Raw genomic sequence first — 20,450 nt, 5'->3', positions numbered from 1 at the left:
CTCACATTTTCTGCTCTTCTCGTTACTTTGGTTTTGCTCTACTCTGATTTACTAGGGTTACACGTGTTCTCGTAACTGTTTCTATTATCGCTTTATTGACCACTCATTTATCATGGCTGACCCAGAGGATGGAGATGATCTCTTTGCTGATCTGTATGTTTTCTACTTCATTTTGAAATTAAGTGATGGTATTCTAATTGGACTTCTTCGCATTAGCTACGACGCTGACGATTCCACCAATCGCACTACTGCGGCGGTTGAGGCGCCGAAGCCTACTGATCTAGGCGCGACCAACCCTGCTCCTGCTGGAGAATCTGCTGGGCAGGATTTCGCACCTGCCCCTGTTAGCACCTATGAATCGCACCCTACTCAGCCTTCGGAATTTGACCCGGGTTATCATAATGGCTCCGGAAATGCTTATAGCGCCCCTGCCACTGCCCAGGCACCCCCTCCTGTCGAGCCCGAGTCTCACGGAACAGGAATCAAAGAAGACGGGTAAGTTCACTAATTGCGTTTCTTTCACATCCTATGTTCGAACTCTTCCCCAATTGCATGTATCTTTCTGGTTTTGGGGTTTACCTCGCCGGTACAAGCCTAGGTGGCGCCAATTGCTATTCATGGATTCGACTACAATTCTGGGTGCAGGAAGGAGTCTCCTCGCTATGGGTTAAGATTTCTCTGGGCTGTGGACTGTGGGCTGTTTGAGGAAAAAATTCGCCGGTTGTTTGATGGCGCATGCGTTTCGACCTTGGGAAGGAGGGAAAACAAAATGCGGGCTCGGTGACCAATCAACTTGTCTATTCGAAAAAGCCTATCGCGCAACCATCAACGTCTACCAAGAGTGGTCTACAAATCATATGTTGGGTTACTTCGACATTCGCCCCGCGGAATCAAGCAGAGGCTCAAAAGGCACATCGCCTGCGGCCCTTGGTCAAGATACTTGCTTGCGCAAATCACCCACACGCCACCCACGGACCTTTGTCAAAAACGATTCATATAGTACAGCCGATACTATATAGTTTCCTGTCGATATACCTTGATAGGGCAGAGCAGAAAGTAGCTATCTAGCTTGGGACTCTGTGTTAAACAAGGCAAAGGTCTTCACGGGTCAGACAGACAGACAGTGGCAATTCACTTTTTACGACTGAAATACTTGCACCTACACGCTTCTCTTCTCGCCTGTCTCCGGCTTGAGCAATCCAGAAAGAGGAGGACATGAATTCTGCATCCAGACCCATGTAAACCAGTGGGCTTGACGTTAAATCCCGGTCATGAACATCAAAATTGCTCAAGACCGTACAAGTATACATTGACAGTGACTACAAGGCCGAAGATTATGTACCGACCTAGCACGTGCCTTCCTTGTTCTAGGGGAGTTGTGCTCTGAATAGCGAAGCTTTTCGCACACTCGAATAGCCCATGAATAGCAATACCTCGCCACCCACCTTTGCACATTGATTTCTTTCCTCTACCCTACCCCATTATCATTCTTACCACATGCATTATCTTCATCATGCCGTTCATTGAATATCCTTTCCCTAAATATTCGATTCATCATGTTTTCGCTGAAGCTTCGCTGACCAACGACAATCCGCCTACTAGAAAGATGTTTATCGGTGGTCTGAACTGGGAAACTACAGACGGTAAATCCATCTTATCTACACGGAAAACGCGTCATCTGGCTAATATATCTTGATCTTCATTTAGAGTCCCTTCGTGACTATTTCTCTCAATTCGGTGAGGTTCAGGAGTGCACTGTCATGCGGGATAGCGCCACTGGACGCTCCCGCGGCTTTGGGTTTTTGACTTTCCGTGACGCTAAGACTGTCAATACTGTGATGGTGAAGGAGCATTATCTGGATGGAAAGATTGTAAGAACTACCTCGCAATTGGGACAATTGGTCAAATTGAACTGTAGCTGACCAATATCGAAGATCGATCCCAAGCGTGCTATTCCCCGCGACGAACAGGAGAAGACTTCAAAAATTTTCGTTGGTGGTGTTAGCCAGGAGGCTACCGAGCAAGACTTCAAGCAATTCTTTATGCAGTTTGGCCGTGTTGTGGATGCCACTCTTATGATGGACAAGGACACCGGACGTCCCCGTGGATTTGGTTTCGTCACTTTCGACGGTGATGCTGCTGTTGAGAAGGCTCTTTCCCGTCCTCTTGAGATTCTGGGCAAGCCAATTGAGGTCAAGAAGGCACAGCCCCGTGGCAACCTGCGTGAGAACAACGATCAACGTGGAGGCCACCGCAACGGAGGATACCGTGACCAAAACCAGAACGATGGAGGGCAGCAGCAAGCCCCTCAGCAGGGACAGGGTAGTTCGATGACTCCTCAGGTGATGGCTCAATACTGGCAACGCATGCAACAGTACTTTACCATGATGCAACAGCAGATGGCCGCCGGTCAGGGAGGAATGCCTGGTATGAACATGGGTGGCGCTATGAACATGAACCCTGCTATGATCGCGCAGATGCAACAGATGCAACAGATGCAGATGCGTCAGCAACAACAGCAGCAACAACATCATATGGGTGCCCAGCAGCAAGGTGCTATGAGCCCCGGCCCTCAGAGCCCTGGCTCCCAGCAGTCCATGCCCAACATGATGAACCCCTCTATGATGCAACCTAACCAACCCAATGCCCCTGGTGGTCCAGGCAGCGATTCCGCCAGCCCTGCCCCCAACGCCGCCGCTATGGCCGCTAACTACAGCAATGGAACCCCGAACGCAGCCAGAGGACAGACTGGACCTGGATACAACGCGACCGAGCAGATTGCCTTCGAGCAGCAAAAGTACGAGCAGCAACAGATTAACCGCTCCATGGACCCTCGCGGTTTCTCGCCTTACCAGCAGCAGGGTGGCCCAACTTCGTGGGAGGGCATGTACGATGAAGTTCCTCAGCCTCACGTCCCGACCGGACCAGCAGGTATGAGACGCATTGGAAGTTCGGGTAGTGGTATGTGATTCTTACGAGTCTTTACATATTGTGCCCCTTTCATCCCAATTCCACTCCTATCTCATTAGATCGCATTAACTAACACTTCTCTCAAACAGGAACCACTCCCCAGCCCCAAAGCACTGCTCCTGCTAATGCTCCCACTGGACCCCGTAACGCCGGCAAGCCTGGTGCGAACTACCGTGGTGGCGGCCGAGGTGGACACCGAACCTACCACCCCTACCAGCGCTAATCTGCTCCTTGTGGCTCCTTCAAGTGACGCATCTAGTCTCTTCTCGTTTCAGATACGCCTTCGTTTCTTTCATGTGTTTTTTAAGTCTTTTTTTTTGCCATAGGCCAGCGATTTTGGGCCTCATGGATTGATAATTGCGTGGCCACCAGCCAGAGCGAGGTGCAACCCGCGCGAGCTGGTTGTATTGACGATTCCCTGTCCTTCGACTTACTTTCGAGGTTATCTGGTCCTGTGATCTCGTGTTTTTGTTCGCGAGTGTCGAGGTTCGAGAATCAACCTTGGAATGCTTGGGTCGGAGTTATTCGTGCTAGGCGGGAGGGAAATCGTTCGGTGATCGGTGAAAGCGAGTCTTCGACCTTTGTTCGAGCTCGGTGATACACTACTTTTTTGTTGTGAATTAGCCTCACAATCAAAAGTCGGAAGTGCTCAAATGTTTATTTTGTAGATGGTCCCGTAGGCGGTAGGGCGTAGGGCGTAGGCTATAGGGTGGAGGGCTTTCGTTGTTGGATGCGGGTTTTCGTTGTTGTATTGCGGGCTTTTGTTGCTGGATGTTCAAAGGTCTTTCGTTGGTGGGAACCCTAATTACAAATTCACATAAAATGCTGCTGGGGTCGACGAGGCCCAGTCATAGTAACTATACTATGGCTGGGAACCAGCAGGACAGGCCCCAACCACGCCACGTAGAGGTATTGTAGATATTTAAACTGTTGATTGGGTGTCACAACTACTGTTTAATCTACATCGACATATTCATCGTCTCAGAATATCTATTTTGATGGTGTAGTGATATAATCAATTTTATGGGTCGTCTTCTAGATAGGGCCACGCAATCCACGTGACTTGGACGATTGCCCAGTTCACACAACTCTCTCAGAGCTCTACAATGTTAGCACTTAACTTCCAACCCATAGACATGCTAAGTGCAGACTTAATAAGGCATTTTTCACAAGCTTGTTTAAACAGTTGGCTTTCCTCGCTGCAAGTCGCTCTGTCTACCCATCCATCCCATTTCCGCTATGTATATCAAAATTACGTCTATTGACCTTTGGCTCAACGGGGGAGTCATAAGATCAAAGGTATTTAGTATTTAAAGCTACAGGTGCATATGACATGCAGATGTAGCTCTATGATGGTAAGGGTCCTACCAAATTCTTCCAAGCCCTCCCAAGTCTTCCATCCTCGAGTCACCAAAATAAGTGGTGTTATGACGGTCATCGATTGGAAGGTCCGATCGGTCATTATTATTATCTCGGTCTGTCATGGATACAGTAGCACCTCTTTAACACACTAGAGCCATGATTTTGTTTTCAAACTTCCGCTAAACGAGTTTTTTTTGGTTATCGGGGTATACTTACGTTGTCTCAAAGAATATATATGTTATAGACATCTGGTTGACGTTTTTGGTTTAATTGGACGAAGACAATTCTATTGTGCACCTGATATATTAGAGAGGTATATTCTTTAGATAATTATATAAAATTCGCGCTACGGCGATGTCAAGCTGGGTATGTATGTGGCACAGATATCAGCCTTGGGGATTGAGATCTTCCATATTCCTGATACTCCCCAGAGTCTTTAGTCGGGTGTGTTGTATGTCTTTCCAGATTAAGCGCAGTAAATTTTTATGATATGAATACTAAGTACATACATGCAAAAGCTCTAGAAACTGGCAGCTCATGGAAGATCGACCCTAACAACGATACCTCCGGTAGCAGTGCTATTCCTAGTCAGTGTAGGATCGAGTGTTCCTGCAGATGAGATGTACAAAGAATCTCGATCAAGTCTTGTCCTTCCAAATGAAACCGCGGAGGCTGATGCCAAATAGGTCGAATCTACTACGACCCTGGCTGTCTTCCCAGGTACATCAACCTCAACCAAACTATGCTGTCCATTCATAGCAATCCACGCCTTTTTGCCATCCTTCGACATTGTGAAATCATCACCAGCTGTATTATTGACAATCACCTCGGTGGGACCTGTCGCTGTGCCGTTGTGCAATTCGATTGGAATCTTGGCAAACACCCCTTGGTTCAAGTTGGTGAAGTATAAGTCGGATTCGTGAACATGAATACCATTGACAGCAACCTGTAATCCGGTCTCCAAGCGTTTCATTGATTTCTCATCGATGATGGTTTCGTAAGCACCAGTTTCCACATTGAGCTTCACAACATTACCCGCAGCAGAGTCGGCGATGAGCAGGGTTGAGTTATTGTTCGGTTCCAAACGGCACATGCCGTTCAGCAATTGAGCGCTGGTGATGTTTGCAACTAAGGAAGTCGTGGCAGATAAAGACGAGGCTCTTTTCCGTGCGGAGCATGACGCAGATCCACGGAGGTCTACCTTCCAAACTGCATTTGAACCAGGGGTGGCACTGGTTGAGCTGACATTTGCTGCTACAACATAGAAGATATCTTGTTCTAGTTCGGCAATCCCGAGCAGACCAGTTGTCCCAGGTATATTGGCAATTGCAACCACTTCAAGCGGAGAGACTTGGTAGAGTGTTGGAGACGCGGTAGAACTGACGATGAGATGGCCATTGTGACGGGTGGCAATATTTTCGAAAGTGAGCGGAACAGTGAATTCATCAATGACCGTAAGCGGGTAGGTGGTTGTTTTGGGATAGGATGACACGACGGAAGCTTGCAAAAGGAGTGTTATCACTCCTAATGCTGGGAGAATCGATGCTGTAGCAAACATTGCAGAAGCTTTGAAAAGAGTACCAGAAGTTGGGAAGAAAAAGAACGATTGAATGGCTCAAATGGCGAACTTTGCTCTTTATACCGCAGCAATAGTGGAACTTTGTGCAATTAGATTGACTTGATTCATGTTGTAGGAGTTAGCGGACATACCAAGTAGCTACATACATGTAGTTTGGAGCCTTGCCGACCTTTCGGGTGAACTTCGGACAATATATCCCCTTCATGCCTGCACCTGGCGCTGGTGTATAGGTCCCCGGATGGATCTCCACCATTTTCTGATTGAACCCTTTCCTCTCCGTTAACTCCGAGAATTCGATCTGCAGATCAGACGCCACCCATCCTTTGTTAAAAAAACGTGCCAAAATTTAACTAGATACGCTAGCTTTTATTTGAAAGTCACATCTTTGATGGTATAAATATCACATGAACTTGGCCAGTAACCGATTTAGAAAAACCATAGATACATTCCAGTTACCTATTGATCACTTTTTAACGTTATATCCAACATGGGCAACATGAAAGCCGTTTTTGGGACCATGACTGTCGGGAGACCTGCTAAGCTTCTGATAACCTGCCCATTTTCCTGGGTTTAAAAAAAAGACTAAGACTAAGACTAAACCCGTTTATGAGGCCTCGAGGGTGCTCAAATCCACACTTAGGAAGAGCTATCTGCAATGTTCGATCTTTTCCAAAGACACGGCCACTCGGGAGTCGACACCTCGCGTGTCTACAGAGCGGGCTCACCAGAGGAGTATCTCGGTGACTCTCAATGGAAAGCCCGTGGTCTAAAGGTGCAGACCAAGGGTTATCCTACAGCAAGAAAAGGATTAGAGAACTTACGACTGAAATATTCACGATTTGACCCAAAGCGGCGGCAGGGAGGGGCGCAGCAGGGGAGATACTGGAACGAAGCATACTTTGATGCTTTGGATATTATCCGCTCTGTCGCGAAAATCCACGGTCTCACGGAGTCGGAATGCGCATTCAGGTGGTTATCGCACCATTCTGGGTTAGATAGGGAGTTTGGTGATGCCGTTTTGGTTGGTGCTAGCAGCTATAGACAGCTTGAGACAAATCTGGTGGAGTTAGAGAAAGGATCACTACCAGAGGAGGTTGTGCAGGCTCTAAATGATAGATGGTTACAGGTCAAGGGCGGTGTTTTCAAGTACTGGCGTTAGAGTAAGATGTTAAGGTTATACACAAAAGTATTTCCATGAAGAGAATTTCCTTTGTATTGGTTTTTGAACATGTTAAATCTCATATCTCAACGAAATACTATGGCCTCAAGCTTTATAAAGACATCAGAAACACTTCTACACTTGTAAGAGGTATCCATAGCTCTGTGGATGGTTTTGTCGCCGCTCCAATAGGAGTCCCCGTAGCGAATAGCGGTAATCTGATCCAATAAGAGTCATCAACTTACTCTATTAAACTATTAACTCTTCACCGTTCCATACGGGATGTATGGATGTTTCTTCCAGCCAAGAAAAAAGAGTGCAGGTCATTGACTTCATGGGTGGAGCCAAATTGACATCATCGGTCATCAACGGAGATACCTGGAGATAATACGGTTGTAAAGAATTATCTCCTTGTCACCTTTGATTCAATTCTGAATTGAAAGTATTTAAGTCTGAGCAGATCTCCCGAAAGACTACCAATATTCATTATTATCAACATCCAGTCACAATTCTGTACTTAACAGCCCAACATGGGATTCCCACCTTTCACCCTAAAATATCACACTGCTCCCTACCCAGGCATTGATCCCAGGCTGCCGGATGTAAGCGCCGCCGGGAAGACAATTCTCATCACTGGCGGTGGATCTGGAATTGGGCCTCGCATTGCCGAAGCATTTGCAATTGCAGGAAGTACGCAGATTACACTTCTTGGACGAACAAAATCAACTCTTGAGAAGACCAAATCAACCCTGGAATCTACACATAGCGGATTGAAGGTCCTCACTTTCGTGGCGGACATTACCGATGCTTCAGCTGTCAACGCTGCCTTCCAAGGCACAAGAGCAACCTTCGGACCCATTGATATCTTCGTCTCAAACGCGGCATTCCTCCCGGAGGCGGTGCCAATCAAGGATATGATTGTTTCCGATTTTGCACAGGGACTGAACACTAATGTTGTGGGGAATCTTATCACTACACAGGCCTTTCTAGCGACCGCCGCACCATCTAATGCCGTGCTCATCCATGTCACCACCGGTGCCGTTCATCTTCCCTCAATGCCCAACTATTCAGGTTACCAGACAAGCAAGACTGCAGCGCTAAAATTCTTCGAGGCGGTACAGGCGGAAACCCCAAATCTGCGTGTTATGCATGTACATCCGGGCTATATAGCAACGGATATGAATGCCAAGTCTGCCAAGGGGGGTCTAGGCAGTGACAACTCCATTCCATTTGATCACATCGACTTGCCGGGCCATTTCATGGTGTGGGCTGCTAGCCCCGAGGGAGCATTCTTGAAAGGAAAGTTCATTTGGAGTAACTGGGATGTGGAAGAGCTCAAGGAGCGGAAGGAGGAGCTTCAAGGTGAGGACAAGTTGACCATGGTATTGAATGGATGGCCACGGAAAGACTGAATACGCTGGGATCATTAACAAACTCAATATACAAGAAATGCTCATCAATTGGAAGCGGTAATATAAATGATAGATGGTAAACATGGGAATGAATGAGGTATGTATAGAGACAAGAAAAAAAGAATGGAAGTGATATCACACAAGAAGATGCATCTAAAGGCGGGAAGATCAAGAAGTGCCCAGCCGCCATTTTAAAGCACGCTAAAACCGTCAAAAAAAAAGTAACTCCCAATCCACAGCGCGCGTGCCTGATCTCAGAATGTTGAGTAGGAAGGTAAGAACATGGAAGAGAGAAGAAGAAGTGTAACGTCATGTCAGGTCTGTGACGCTTTCGTTGGTTGTTTTTTATTCTTTTTTGTTTCGTTTTTTAATATGCCATTCCGTAGCCCGGGGCCGCGGGACGACGACCTTCCATTGAGCTTCGCGAGCGGTGGCTCTCGGGGCTTATGCTGCGCCCGTGCGCAACGCCGTAGTCATTGTGGACTAGGCGATCGCGTTCATTGTTGAACGGTGATCCGGCTCGCTTTGGATCGTCTCTGTAAGACTCGTAAGGGCCGTTGAAGTTGAAGTTGCTCATCTCGTTGTATTCCTTGCGCTGTGGGTGGTCCATAAGGAGGGAGTCTCGGGCATCCAAGGGAGTCAGGTCATCGATGTCGCGGTTTGCTTTTTCTATAGAAAGAAAATCATTAGTAGATGCACATGTTGGGATGGGACGTGGATTCCAAGGTAGCTTTGACTTACCAGCTTCTCTTCTCCGCTTAGCATGCGGGTTCTCGCGACAACAAGTGATGACGGCGTTGACCGCAATAAGAATAGCGAGGACTGCAGTGAGAGTGGACTGCAGGACAATGAGGACAATGCCAGTAACAGTCTTTGTTGTTTGGGAGATACCAAGCTCTTCGACGAAGACCAAGACACAAACAATGGATAGAACACGGACGACCTGGACGGCGATGTTGATACCCATGGAGGCCTTGGTGGCGTATGGGCGGCTCCACACCAAGAGTCCCAGCAGAAGGATTTCGCAGGCGAGCTGACCAGCACTTTGGAACATACCATGGCCCTCGCCACCGGCGATGATGCAGCCCTTGACCAATGCGTACACAATGACGGGGATGAAGAGCCACCAGAAGTCTTTCTTGTAGTTATCGTAGAACAGACTGTACTTTTTCCAGGTTTCCTTGTCCTCGTATAGGCTGCTGGTATCTCCCTCGACCTTCTTGTACTTGCGAGCCATGTAGACAATGCGAACAGCAAAGAAAAGAAGAAGCGCCGTGAAGAGAGAAAGGGTGATAGCAGCCAGCAGCTTCGCTGCCCACGAGTCACCCTTTCGTAGTTGGTAGACACAGTATAGCACCCAGATACTGTAGAGCACGAGGATCATGTTGGTGATTGTTCGCGCCATCATGCCCCAATAATCCTTCCGGAAGTCGGCCAGCTTGTTAGGGAAGTTGCCATACAGCGCCCATAGTTCCAGGATGACCTTCATCAAAAGAATACCGACGACAACCACAGCGATAACGATAGCGAAGATCAGGAGAACAGTCATGAAAACATCGGCAGAAGGAACCATCAGTTCTTGGGCAACTTGCTTCAGGTCGTTAACCTTGCTAGATCCATCGCTGTCGCTGCTCGAAGTGCTGTTCGAAACACTAGAATCGGTGGAGGTCTCAACCGAGCGAGTAACCATCTCACCGAATTGAATGGTGTAATCCCAGCTCCGTTTCGTTGTGTTGGTGGATGATGAGCTACTTTGCGTTACTGAGGATTTCTTCAGGAACTCATAGCTTTCCGTGGTCAAGTTACCACCTGTGGCCGCCCGAAATTTGTCGATGGACTGCAGCATGCCAGGCCAAGAGATCATACCAGTACTCCACATGAAGTTCGATGAGAAACTGCGATAGACTTGCGGGTAAGCGACACTGAGCATGCCATTGGTGGCCATGGAATGGAACCAGCCCATTACATCGCCGAATCCAGGGCTGGACGACGGTGATCCAGCAGTTCCCGCCGAGCCCATGGCAGAGATACCGCTCAGTGCTAGAGCGCCTGCCGCAATGCCTGCCGAGGCATATTTGACCCCGACGACGTTAGCGGTGTGACCGTTGGTCAGTTGAGACTCGATGCAGGCCACATTAGTCTGCGCTTGTTTGGATTTCAGGACAAGCTTTGCCTGACCATCCAAGTCGGGAATAGTGAATGCGATTCCAGGGATCTGGGTAGCATATTCGGACGGAACCTCCATGGATCCGCTGGCCGTGAAGGTACCCTTGGGGACAGGGCAGAGTTGCTCAACATGAATTTCACTGCCGCAGGGATCAAATTCTTTGCTGTAGATTTCGTTGCCATAGGCAGTGACGGTGATAGAGGCCGACACTTTCTGTTCCATCGCGTTGGTACCAGCCACGTCGAAGACAACTACTCCAGTGGAACGAGTGTAGGTGACATCCATCTTTTGGACATTGATTGCCGAATCGGTCATGCACAGGTCGAATCCGTCTGTGGATAGGACGTCGGCTGCCAGGGCTTGAGGCACGATGGCCAGGCCTAGCAGAGCCCATTTGAAGTTCTGCATGTTGGCCAAGCGCAATTGAGGTTCGTTATACCAATCTGAATCTAACAATTTGAACCGAGGAGGCGCGTGTTCATCAAGGATATAGGGATCGACTGGCGCGATGATCGGATGGGTTGTAACGATATATGGAGTGACTGTGGGTAAGTCAGGGAAAGGTAAAAAAAAAGGCAGGATCAACCCGCTGTAGAAAAGAAATATAAAGATAAATAATAATGAGTCGAAAGGGTCGCAAGGACGGGTGGGATGTGAGACACTGGTTTTCGAGCAACCAGGAGCCGTGAATAATTGAACGAGAGATAATTGAACGAGGGTAGTAGGAGAGAGGAATTGAATAGTGAATGAATTTCCCCCTCTCACAAATGGATCTGTGAAAAGAAGAAAAGAGGAGGAAAGTCTCGACCGTAGATTACGACTTTACGATTAGTCTAAACTTGGCCCCCCTGAATTTGGGACTGATTGGCCCTGACCTGTTTCAGTCTAGATCCAACACTCGGGTATGTTACTATTTCCATTAGACTTGGTATTTATACCTTAATTTTATGATATTTATTATGTCTATTATCTCTATTTATACTGAAATATGGTCTAATCCTACATGAATTAACCTTGAAAAAGGAGTGTACAATAAATAGTTGAAGCTCATATTTAAAGCTTTCCTCCCGACTATCTGACCCAAGGGTTACCACTCAGGTTACCAGGGTTCCAGCCTAAGAAATGACCCAAAGGAGTGACACTAAAAGTTCTCCCGGTCACCCACCCATGGAACGCATTCCCAAGGGATAACAACGCCACACCAGCCACACGGGATGTCAATTACCTCCCGAGGTCTAGCGCTTGCGAATTATGATTTGACTCAAATTATGTTGTAATTCAAACGTATTGGAGTACGGAGTATTGTTGTAATGGGCGCAAGGCACTAGGGGATAGCGGTACCTGCAAGCCCGAAACTTGAATATCCATAGTCCACTTCTACACAATCAAACATGCATCTCACAGCTTATGTATGACGGTTGCCCCTCGCGGGGCAGGTGTCGCACACACAAGCCCTGAGAAGAACAAAAGCTGGACTGGAGCGCCGATCGAAGATCCTCGCATAATCCCAGTTCTAGACTTACCGCAGTGGACCCCTTACAGGCTTCTGAATGGACACATAATGTTCTGGGTGAAAATCATGTTATGATGCACGCGACCAATCGAGTTCTGAGCACTACAACATATGTTGTAAGAAATCACATTTTTTGCATACTGCACACACATCTCAGAAACTATGAATGTGGAAAACACAAAATTTGAGGCCGAGCGAAGTGGGTTCACCCTATAGGTGGTCCGATCATCAATGTGAGACACAGGGCCAAGCGCTGGGGTGCCGCCCTACAGCATAAATCACAGATATCTATTCTTGTCTCTTCTGAGAGCCTATGGCACACGTCAGTTATTAGTGTGATTCTCACTATGACAGCCTCTGACAGCCTCCCATAGGTGCTTACTAGTCCATACATAAAGTTGAGTCTTACTCCGTAATTTGTACCCAGCCTATTAATTGCAAGAGAGCAGCTAAGGTGTAATCTGTGAAGATTTTGCACATATTTATCTCTAAAGGATTCATTTCATATGGTTTCAGGTTGATTGTTACCAATGAACAGAATAAACCCTTAATATTAAATGGAGCAACTACCCAAATAGGGGCTTGACCCCATCTCTAGGAAGAGTCCCACTAAGTCAATAGATTAATGAAAGCAACCATGGAACATAAAAAAGCTTCCTCCTTGAGAGTTAAATACGAAGTACTCCGTACAGAGTAAAGATAAGATCTAAGATAACTCGTAGATAGTGTTTTTCTTAAACTCTTCGATAATTCAACTGCCGTAGGAATAGCCTGCTGCTTATATGGCCCTATCCTTCCCCTAGGCACAATATAGGATTTTAATGACTTAATTATATATCCAACGTTGAGATAATATTGAATAGTAAAACCGTTATGTTCAAGGTGATACTACAATATATATTTCAATGCCTTCTTGTTTCCTTTCTACGGAGTTATCACCATAAGTTAAAATAATCAATAACGGTCGCAAACCACAGAATATGATGTTAAGCATAATTCCTACAAACGACCAAGTGTAACCTGTGATTTGTGCTCCGTACAACAGAAGCTGAGATATATATACTCCGTACCACCTTCCTGTTAGGGCCGAGCACTCGGCAGAAAATGTACTATCCATACCGCCTACTACATCGTGACTGACAACCAAAGACTCCCATTCCATCAACCCCCTCATCCTGTCTCCCCTCAGGCACAGTTCGCTACCATGGGGCCCGAGGGGTTCGAGAAGCCCGAGACCCCAGATAAACCCGAGAAAAGATCTCGTCGACGTGGGGCCGAACTCGATCCGTTCCTTCGCACCCGGCTCTGTGTGCTTAGAACCACTGCCAAATGGACCTACAAACAGATCCAGAATGAATACCCACATATTCCACTCTCGACCATCAAATCAACCATTCTCCGAGAGAGCAATCGTGTCAATAACCACTCACAAGCCCGCTCTGGCCGACCGTCAAAACTAAAGGACGAAGATCGAGCCCGAATCCGTGAGGCTTTCCATGCAAATCCTCAAATTACATACGATGAACTACTTGTGGTGGTTGATTATAAAGTTGGCAAGGAGTCGCTTCGTCGGTTCTTGAATGATGATGGGCTGAGGAAGACACAGACGCCAGGTCGGTCTTCTTTGGCTGGGAAAGGAGCTACCAAACAAGCTGATGGTGCTCAGGCTGTTCAGTCATATGATACACCTCCTGCTGGCTGGGCTGGTGGATTTGGGGCTGGCCTAGTACCCAGCGAGTCAGGTCCTGCATCTACTACAGCGAGTCAAATCGTCAGCAACTAGACTTGTTGAAAGAGATACCCTGGGATTTTCGGCGTTGCGCGTTCATTTGGGGCTGTCTGCTCAATTATCCAGCTATATTCATTCTGCATGTCATGACAAATATAAGCTACACGGGACATATGGGGCATTGGAGTGAGACATTCACTGCAGGATTGGTTTGGGACAACTATTATGTGGCCTCCATGTCACATTGTGGAGTGGTGGTCCCAATTTGCATTGTAGTACATAGAAACATCCACAATACAGTTTGTTCAGTCACTGTATCATCAACCTAGTAACCACAGAAATTCTTTATCCTAGGAGCCTCTGTACGGTCATTTGATTCAAGCAACTTGTTTGTATCATGCTAATGGTCTCAGATATAAAGCGTGGGAGATTGCAGGCAATATGCTAGCATAATAGACCGGTGTATGATCCTAAGACAGAAAACGGGACATACTTTGTGGTCGTACTGAAGATCTGGGTAAATCATAGCCATTTAGGGTTGAATGTTCTACTTGGGTATGTACATGGAGTTATATTTGTACCTCCTGCGGATCCAAGAATGGAACATGACATGAGTATTGCAAGATCCTTGCTTGATCAATACCAAGGATTTGGTCGCGTTGAAATATGGAATTCTCATACCATTTTTGCACCCTAAAAACGGTCGTAGATGACCGGTGCTTTGCTAAATTTGCTCTCAGGTATACCTGCCTAGACAGTTAGTTCCTAAAAACTTACTAGGTGGAGGAAAAGATATTGGGGGCTAAGTAGGGCTTCGGGTTTGTCCTATAAATAGTCACCTAACAGAACCCAGTGGACTGGACAAGTGATCAATCTACTTTTACGGAGTAACTATAGGTTTCGTCTTTATTTGAGGTGCAAGTAATCCGTATATGTATTATTTCAACCCAGTCGATAGATTATCGCAAACACCGGTTGCATGTCTTGTAGGCCTGACTTGCCTGCAGCCTTTGCTCACCCTTCCGCTCCCGTTGGCGTAAGAGTAGGGTGACCTAGAATATAAAATTCTTTTACCAATTCAAAGATAGAATAAGCTCTGCTGCTCAATGTTAGGAGTGAAATATTGAATTATCAGACTGGATAATTACATTCGCTCGATATGTCACATGTTCGAATGCAATGCAAGTATCAATCAGATGAATTCGCATCATTGATAAGAATAAAAGCCCAAGCTGAAAAAAACAGCGGGGAAACACAAATTGTCCATATGAGAACAACACCAGACGCCGGGGTATTTTCCTTTTCCCGAAAAGCAGTCGCCTATGCAGAAAGAAAGAAAAATCATTAAATGACAAAGATCAGCTCATGTCATCATCACATCTTCCGCCGGGGTAGCGGCAGCGGAAGGCACAGCGGACACATCGGTCATAGCATCGTCACCGTCTGCATCATGTGCAGGGGTGCTCTTTTGCGAGTGAGACTCAGGGGTAGGGGTAACACCATCGCTGAACACATCATCATCGTTTGGTCCGGTATCATTTCCATCCACCTCTTCCCACAAACGAACAGTCTTATCGACTCCGCAGCTCACAACCAAACGCTTGCCGTTCAGTGTACCCGTGTGAACACAAAGCACAGCATCCGAGTGACCAGTGAGGCGCTGCAAGATTTGCTTGCTCACAAGATCCCAGAAGAGAATGGAACCATCCTCACTGCCGCTGACGGCGAAGCAAAGGGGCGGGTTGTAGAGCACATCTCGGAACCCATAGTAACCGAAGCATCCCGACAAGCTGTATTTATCATTGACATGGCCTTGGAATGTCTTGTAGACACGGCTCTCAACATAACTCCACATCCGAATGCAGCCGTCTAGGGTCCAGGCCAAGACATATTTGCCGTTGGGAGAGAACTTGACGCATGTTGCAGGAGGGTTATCTTCCATGACCAGGGTGCGGAGACACTGGCCGCTGTGGGTGTCCCAGATACGAATAAGTCCGTCAAGAGCGCATGACACAATGAGGGTTCCATCATGCACAACATCGATGCCGGCAACAGGGTCGGAGTGGGCTGGGAGGGAGCGCATGACTTGTGCCCGGCGAACATCCCACATAAATACGGCCTCGTCGTAGGAACCGCTGACAAGGATGTTACCCTTCGGTGCGAATGCAATTTGATACACGTAGTTGTGGTGGCCATCAAAGACCTTGGTGTGGGCCTTAAGCTGTATCAAAGCATTAGTAAAAGGCCCTAGGACAGAAAAGGATGGATGGGTTTCTTACAGTATTCACGTTCCAGAAGCGAATTGTTTTGTCATCGGAACCGGTTGCAATCCAGTCGCCGTCAGGAGCCCAGGCAAGGGTGGAGATACCAGCTAGATGTCCCTCAAACACATGAATGAGTCTACCACTCGCAGTATCCCAGACCCTGACAGCCGCGTCGGCGCCTATTGTGCAAAGTCAGTTAACAAGTCACGCAGTAGGTAGATCATGAGCATAAAACATACCAGCACTAGCGATCATAGTACAGTCGGGCGAGAATTGAACAGCCGACACTCCGCGCAGGTGGCCGCGCATAACGAACTTCTCCTTGTAGTTCAGATGATCGGGCTTGGGGGGCGCTGAATCAGCGACAGGCGTGGCCGAACGGTCAGACCATTTGTCGGCGTCGCGGTCCTGGTTCTCGTCGGAGCCAGTCACATCGTCCTCTGGAAGATCATCCGATCCGCCCTGGGAATGGTCATCACGGATGTCAGGGTTGGTGATTGGAGAAGGGCTCCGGTGGCGGTTGTGCATGCGCGAGGAACGCCAGTACTCGTCGGCATCCACAGCTAGCTCATCGGGGCTCTCGGATTCGCTGTAGAGGCGGCCGGACTTTTTTGGGCGCTGCGGGGTGAAGCCCTTTTGCATAGTCCAGCTGGCTCGGCGGCGTTCGGCTTCGTCGTGGTCGGAGCCGGCGGCGAGTTCATCGGAGGAAGACTCGGCGGGAGATTGGGCGCGAGGGTCCCGGCGGCGAGGCTGAGGGTTTGCATGATCCATTGTACAAGAGGGATGCACAAAAGCATCCAAAGGAACAGATGCAAATGCGCTGGAATTAGGTTGACAATAGCCAATTCCGAACCCCGAATTGAAAATTAATCAGACGCGTCGCGGAGTACAATATCAAGGCGGTGTGGCACTTTGCGAGCGGTGAGTCTGTGGGCAGCTTCTGTTGGCTGCGTCATACTAACAGTCCACCAGTGGACGGGTGGACTCGTGGACTGCCAGGTGGAATAATATCTTTGTTTGGCACCTTATTCAGTACTTCCTGATCGACCAATAGCCCTAAATATAGTCGTCAAAGCTCATTCTGGTCAAAATCAGGCTCAATGGCCAGCTCTATTCCATCCAAAGCTCCAAGTGACATTCGCATTCTCACATTCAACTGCTGGGGTCTGAAATACATCGCCAAGTACCGCCATGAACGCATGTCAGAGATTGGGCGGCAGTTGGCATTGGCCAGCCCGCCGCCAGAGATAGTCGGACTGCAAGAATGTTGGACCCAGAAGGATTATGAGAGCATTCGTGATCAGACTCGACACATCCTGCCGTATGGGAAGTTTTATTACGGGGGCATATTTGGCGCGGGATTGGCGATTCTGTCAAAATGGCCGATCGAGGAAAGCAGCATGTTCGGCTACCCGTTAAACGGCCGACCAACGGCGTTCTTCCGAGGAGATTGGTTCGTGGGGAAAGGTGTGGCCAGCGCGCGCGTTCGGTTCGGCCCTGGTACCGCTGACGTCGCCGAGGTGTTCTGCACCCACCTACACGCGCCGTATGAGCGTGAACCGAACGACTCATATCTCTGCCACCGGACCGCGCAGGCATGGGAGATCTCCAAGTTAATGCGCGGCGCTGCGGAACGCGGTCATCTAGTCATCGGCCTGGGCGACTTCAACATGCTGCCTTCCTCTTTCGCGCACCGTCTCATCACCACGCAGAGCCCTGTTCGTGACGCCTGGCGGGAGCTGCACCCAGATTCGTCCCTTGCGGCAGCAATTGATCCTGTTGAAAAAGCACGGAATCGGCCTATTCCCACGGCCGAGTTCAATCTTGCCGAGAATGGAGCTACATGCGATGGGTCTTTCAATACCTGGCGCTGGACTGAGGAAATGCGCAAGCGCCTAGTCAAGGGTGAGGATATTGTCATTGACAAGGATACTCCAGATCCGCGCGGCAAGCGTCTGGATTATATCTTCATCGGCGACGGTGGCTACCCGCCTGCATTCCCGCCGTCTAGCTGGTCAGTCGAGTCAGTACAAATCTCCATGACGCAGCGCCATCCCACTCTCCTCTGCTCGCTGAGCGACCACTTCGCTGTCGAGGCTGTCATCACCCGCTCTTCGGTACCAACATACCCTCCGTCACACTCCACAGAATCTGCCCCAGCTGCCCCCGATTCTCTCGCCCTGCATAAAACAACTTCAAAGCCCGCCTCACCCAACGCCGCCCTTTCACCAGACACATACGACCACATCATTGAAATCATTCACAAATACGTGTCCCGTGAACGCTCTCAGCGTCGTTGGCGTCTGGCGCATTTCCTGATATCTATTGTGGTTTCCATTGGTTGCATGGTTGGTGTGTGGTGGGTTGGCAGCCGCACTTACATCGGATTCATCCTCGTCCTAGTCAGCACGCTCAACTTCGGCGCTGGGATTTTGGATGGTTTGATTGGTGGACTGTTCATGTCGGGTGAGCTGCGTGCCTTGAAGGAGTTTGAGTGGGAGGTGAGTAACGCTAGGAGCTTGGTGGTTGCTGCCGAGGCTGGTGCGGGTGCTGCTTCAGAAGAAACGGCGAGAGAGCAGAAGGATGATTGATTATTTTTACAAGCTGGTTTGTGGAAATGATTGATTATGCGTGGGAGGTGTGGCTTGATTGTGCGGCTTATCAGTCTGTTTATATTTGGTTACAAAAGTGTAGTATATATTAGGTATGCGGCTAGTATTATCATCGACTGGCAGAACTAATTCATAATTTGAAAGCAAGATCAACTTCTCGAGATGAAATACTTGTCTACGGGTTCGAAGGAAAGATAAATCCACGAAACGAGTGTGAAGTGCATTTGTTAAGAAATCGTCATCATCAAAGCTACATAAACCCCCACTGAGCCCACTAGCATCACGCAAGAAGCAAGCAGAAACGACAAAGCGAGCTAGCAAAAAAGCGTGCGAATTTACTCAGCACACTCGCGCTTACGGGTCTCAAAGACACGCAGAGTCTCCTCAGCAGCCTTAACACCACTCATAACCATAGCGCCAAAAGTAGGTCCCATACGGTTGAAGCCATCGATCTCCGACAGCTCCATACCACCAATGATAAGACCCTTAGCGACCTCACGGGTGTTCTTAACAATAGCGTCCTCAGCCGCGTTCATGTCAAGACCACGCATGCCGCCAAGCTTCTCAATAGCGTTCATGGAGACGAGACGCTTAGCGCAGAAAGCACCGAATGGTCCATCGTGGCCAGTGGTACTGACAATGACGGGGGCGTTGATGGTGTTAGGGTCCATGCAGGAGTGGTCGTCGTGGTGGAGGGTGACGAGAGTCCAGTTGACAACGACACCGGCGAGGCGGATATCGTCGCCGTCTGGGCGGGTGATCAAGTCTTCGACGCAGGTCGCGTTGAAGAGCTTGACGTTAGGGAAGGCGAGGACCTTTGACAGGAGCGTCGACGTGAACAGCGAAGCGTGCTTGACAACCACGAAGTTCGGGTTCGTGGGCTCCTCTTCGAAGGGCACGCCGAGCTCGGTCAGGAAGGCGTCTGCGGGGCGTCGGAGGATCATGGCGCTGAAGAGCTGACCACCTAGCCAGGCACCACCGCCTATATGGTATGTTAGTGATGCTGCATTGGTTTGGGCTGGGAGTCTACGAGAGTGGGTCTGCTCGCATGAGGACAAGACTAACCGGGCGACACAGAGGCCTCCACGATGGCAATCTTCAGGTCTGGACGGGCCTTGGCAAGTACATAGGCAGTACTCAGACCACAGGAACCAGCGCCGACGATGACAACATCGCTCTCGGCATAGTTGTCCAGATCCTGGAAGTAGCGTCGGGTCATGGCGCGCGAGACTTGGCTCTCGCGGATTGGGGCGAACTTGAACTCATCCCACTTGTTACCGAACTGCTCAAGGAGGTTTGACTGGCCCTGGCCGGTTAGGGTGGTGGTCACCGACTCGGGGACGATGACCTTGCCCTTGATGCCGGTAGGGGCAACAGCAGCAGACTCAAACATGGCAGCGGGAGGAGACATAATGGTTCAGAGATCAAGTCGAGGAGATGACTTTGAGCCTTGGTTAGTTTTTCTACTCTAGTTTGGGGGGAAGGGGAGGGGGGAGGGCATGATCCTTTCGCTGGTATTATCCAGATCAAGTTAAAGGCCGTATAATCTCAGAACGAACCTACGCCGAGGGTGAATCTGATGTCTAGAGACATTGGCTTCACCGCCGACGCAAGAACGAACACCGGCTCATACCCAGAAGTTACCTGAGATACCTTGATCCCTGAGGGATAATGTGCCCAGCC

General features: G+C 48.7%; 9 protein-coding genes across 9 annotated transcripts; 5 read left to right on the top strand and 4 right to left on the bottom strand.

The window, feature by feature from the left end:
• Positions 1–112: 112 nt before the first annotated feature.
• Positions 113–3,193, top strand: PEX2_082670 (Nucleotide-binding, alpha-beta plait; the record flags this gene model as incomplete). The annotated part of the gene is made up of 5 exons (XM_016745537.1): positions 113–495; positions 1,603–1,643; positions 1,708–1,871; positions 1,935–2,961; positions 3,060–3,193. 5 exons carry the CDS (start codon positions 113–115, stop codon positions 3,191–3,193), a joined length of 1,749 nt encoding a protein of 582 aa, XP_016595350.1.
• Positions 3,194–4,867: 1,674 nt separating this feature from the next.
• On the bottom strand, positions 4,868–5,890 carry PEX2_082660 (uncharacterized protein; the record flags this gene model as incomplete). The annotated part of the gene is made up of 1 exon (XM_016745536.1): positions 4,868–5,890. One exon carries the CDS (start codon positions 5,888–5,890, stop codon positions 4,868–4,870), a length of 1,023 nt encoding a protein of 340 aa, XP_016595349.1.
• Positions 5,891–6,566: 676 nt separating this feature from the next.
• Positions 6,567–7,070, top strand: PEX2_082650 (Aldo/keto reductase; the record flags this gene model as incomplete). The annotated part of the gene is made up of 1 exon (XM_016745535.1): positions 6,567–7,070. The coding sequence occupies one exon, from the start codon at positions 6,567–6,569 to the stop codon at positions 7,068–7,070; it is 504 nt and encodes a 167-aa protein (XP_016595348.1).
• A 530-nt stretch (positions 7,071–7,600) lies between these two features.
• On the top strand, positions 7,601–8,482 carry PEX2_082640 (SDR family NAD(P)-dependent oxidoreductase; the record flags this gene model as incomplete). The annotated part of the gene is made up of 1 exon (XM_016745534.1): positions 7,601–8,482. One exon carries the CDS (start codon positions 7,601–7,603, stop codon positions 8,480–8,482), a length of 882 nt encoding a protein of 293 aa, XP_016595347.1.
• A 367-nt stretch (positions 8,483–8,849) lies between these two features.
• PEX2_082630 (transient receptor potential ion channel family protein) lies at positions 8,850–11,057 on the bottom strand (the record flags this gene model as incomplete). Its single annotated transcript, XM_016745533.1, has 2 exons — positions 8,850–9,151; positions 9,224–11,057. 2 exons carry the CDS (start codon positions 11,055–11,057, stop codon positions 8,850–8,852), a joined length of 2,136 nt encoding a protein of 711 aa, XP_016595346.1.
• Positions 11,058–13,366: 2,309 nt separating this feature from the next.
• PEX2_082620 (helix-turn-helix domain-containing protein) lies at positions 13,367–13,945 on the top strand (the record flags this gene model as incomplete). The annotated part of the gene is made up of 1 exon (XM_016745532.1): positions 13,367–13,945. The coding sequence occupies one exon, from the start codon at positions 13,367–13,369 to the stop codon at positions 13,943–13,945; it is 579 nt and encodes a 192-aa protein (XP_016595345.1).
• A 1,309-nt stretch (positions 13,946–15,254) lies between these two features.
• PEX2_082610 (WD40 repeat domain-containing protein) lies at positions 15,255–16,926 on the bottom strand (the record flags this gene model as incomplete). Its single annotated transcript, XM_016745531.1, has 3 exons — positions 15,255–16,112; positions 16,171–16,334; positions 16,395–16,926. The coding sequence occupies 3 exons, from the start codon at positions 16,924–16,926 to the stop codon at positions 15,255–15,257; spliced, it is 1,554 nt and encodes a 517-aa protein (XP_016595344.1).
• Positions 16,927–17,255: 329 nt separating this feature from the next.
• Positions 17,256–18,746, top strand: PEX2_082600 (inositol phosphosphingolipid phospholipase; the record flags this gene model as incomplete). Its single annotated transcript, XM_016745530.1, has 1 exon — positions 17,256–18,746. The coding sequence occupies one exon, from the start codon at positions 17,256–17,258 to the stop codon at positions 18,744–18,746; it is 1,491 nt and encodes a 496-aa protein (XP_016595343.1).
• Positions 18,747–19,102: 356 nt separating this feature from the next.
• On the bottom strand, positions 19,103–20,178 carry thiA (thiamine thiazole synthase; the record flags this gene model as incomplete). Its single annotated transcript, XM_016745529.1, has 2 exons — positions 19,103–19,749; positions 19,833–20,178. The coding sequence occupies 2 exons, from the start codon at positions 20,176–20,178 to the stop codon at positions 19,103–19,105; spliced, it is 993 nt and encodes a 330-aa protein (XP_016595342.1).
• Positions 20,179–20,450: the final 272 nt, after the last annotated feature.

This window comes from Penicillium expansum (genome assembly GCF_000769745.1).
Source record: "Penicillium expansum strain MD-8 chromosome Unknown contig275, whole genome shotgun sequence".
In the NCBI taxonomy this organism is placed as follows: domain Eukaryota; kingdom Fungi; phylum Ascomycota; class Eurotiomycetes; order Eurotiales; family Aspergillaceae; genus Penicillium; species Penicillium expansum.
Note: the sequence above shows the minus strand (reverse complement) of the source record. Positions and strands in the feature narration are given on the sequence as shown.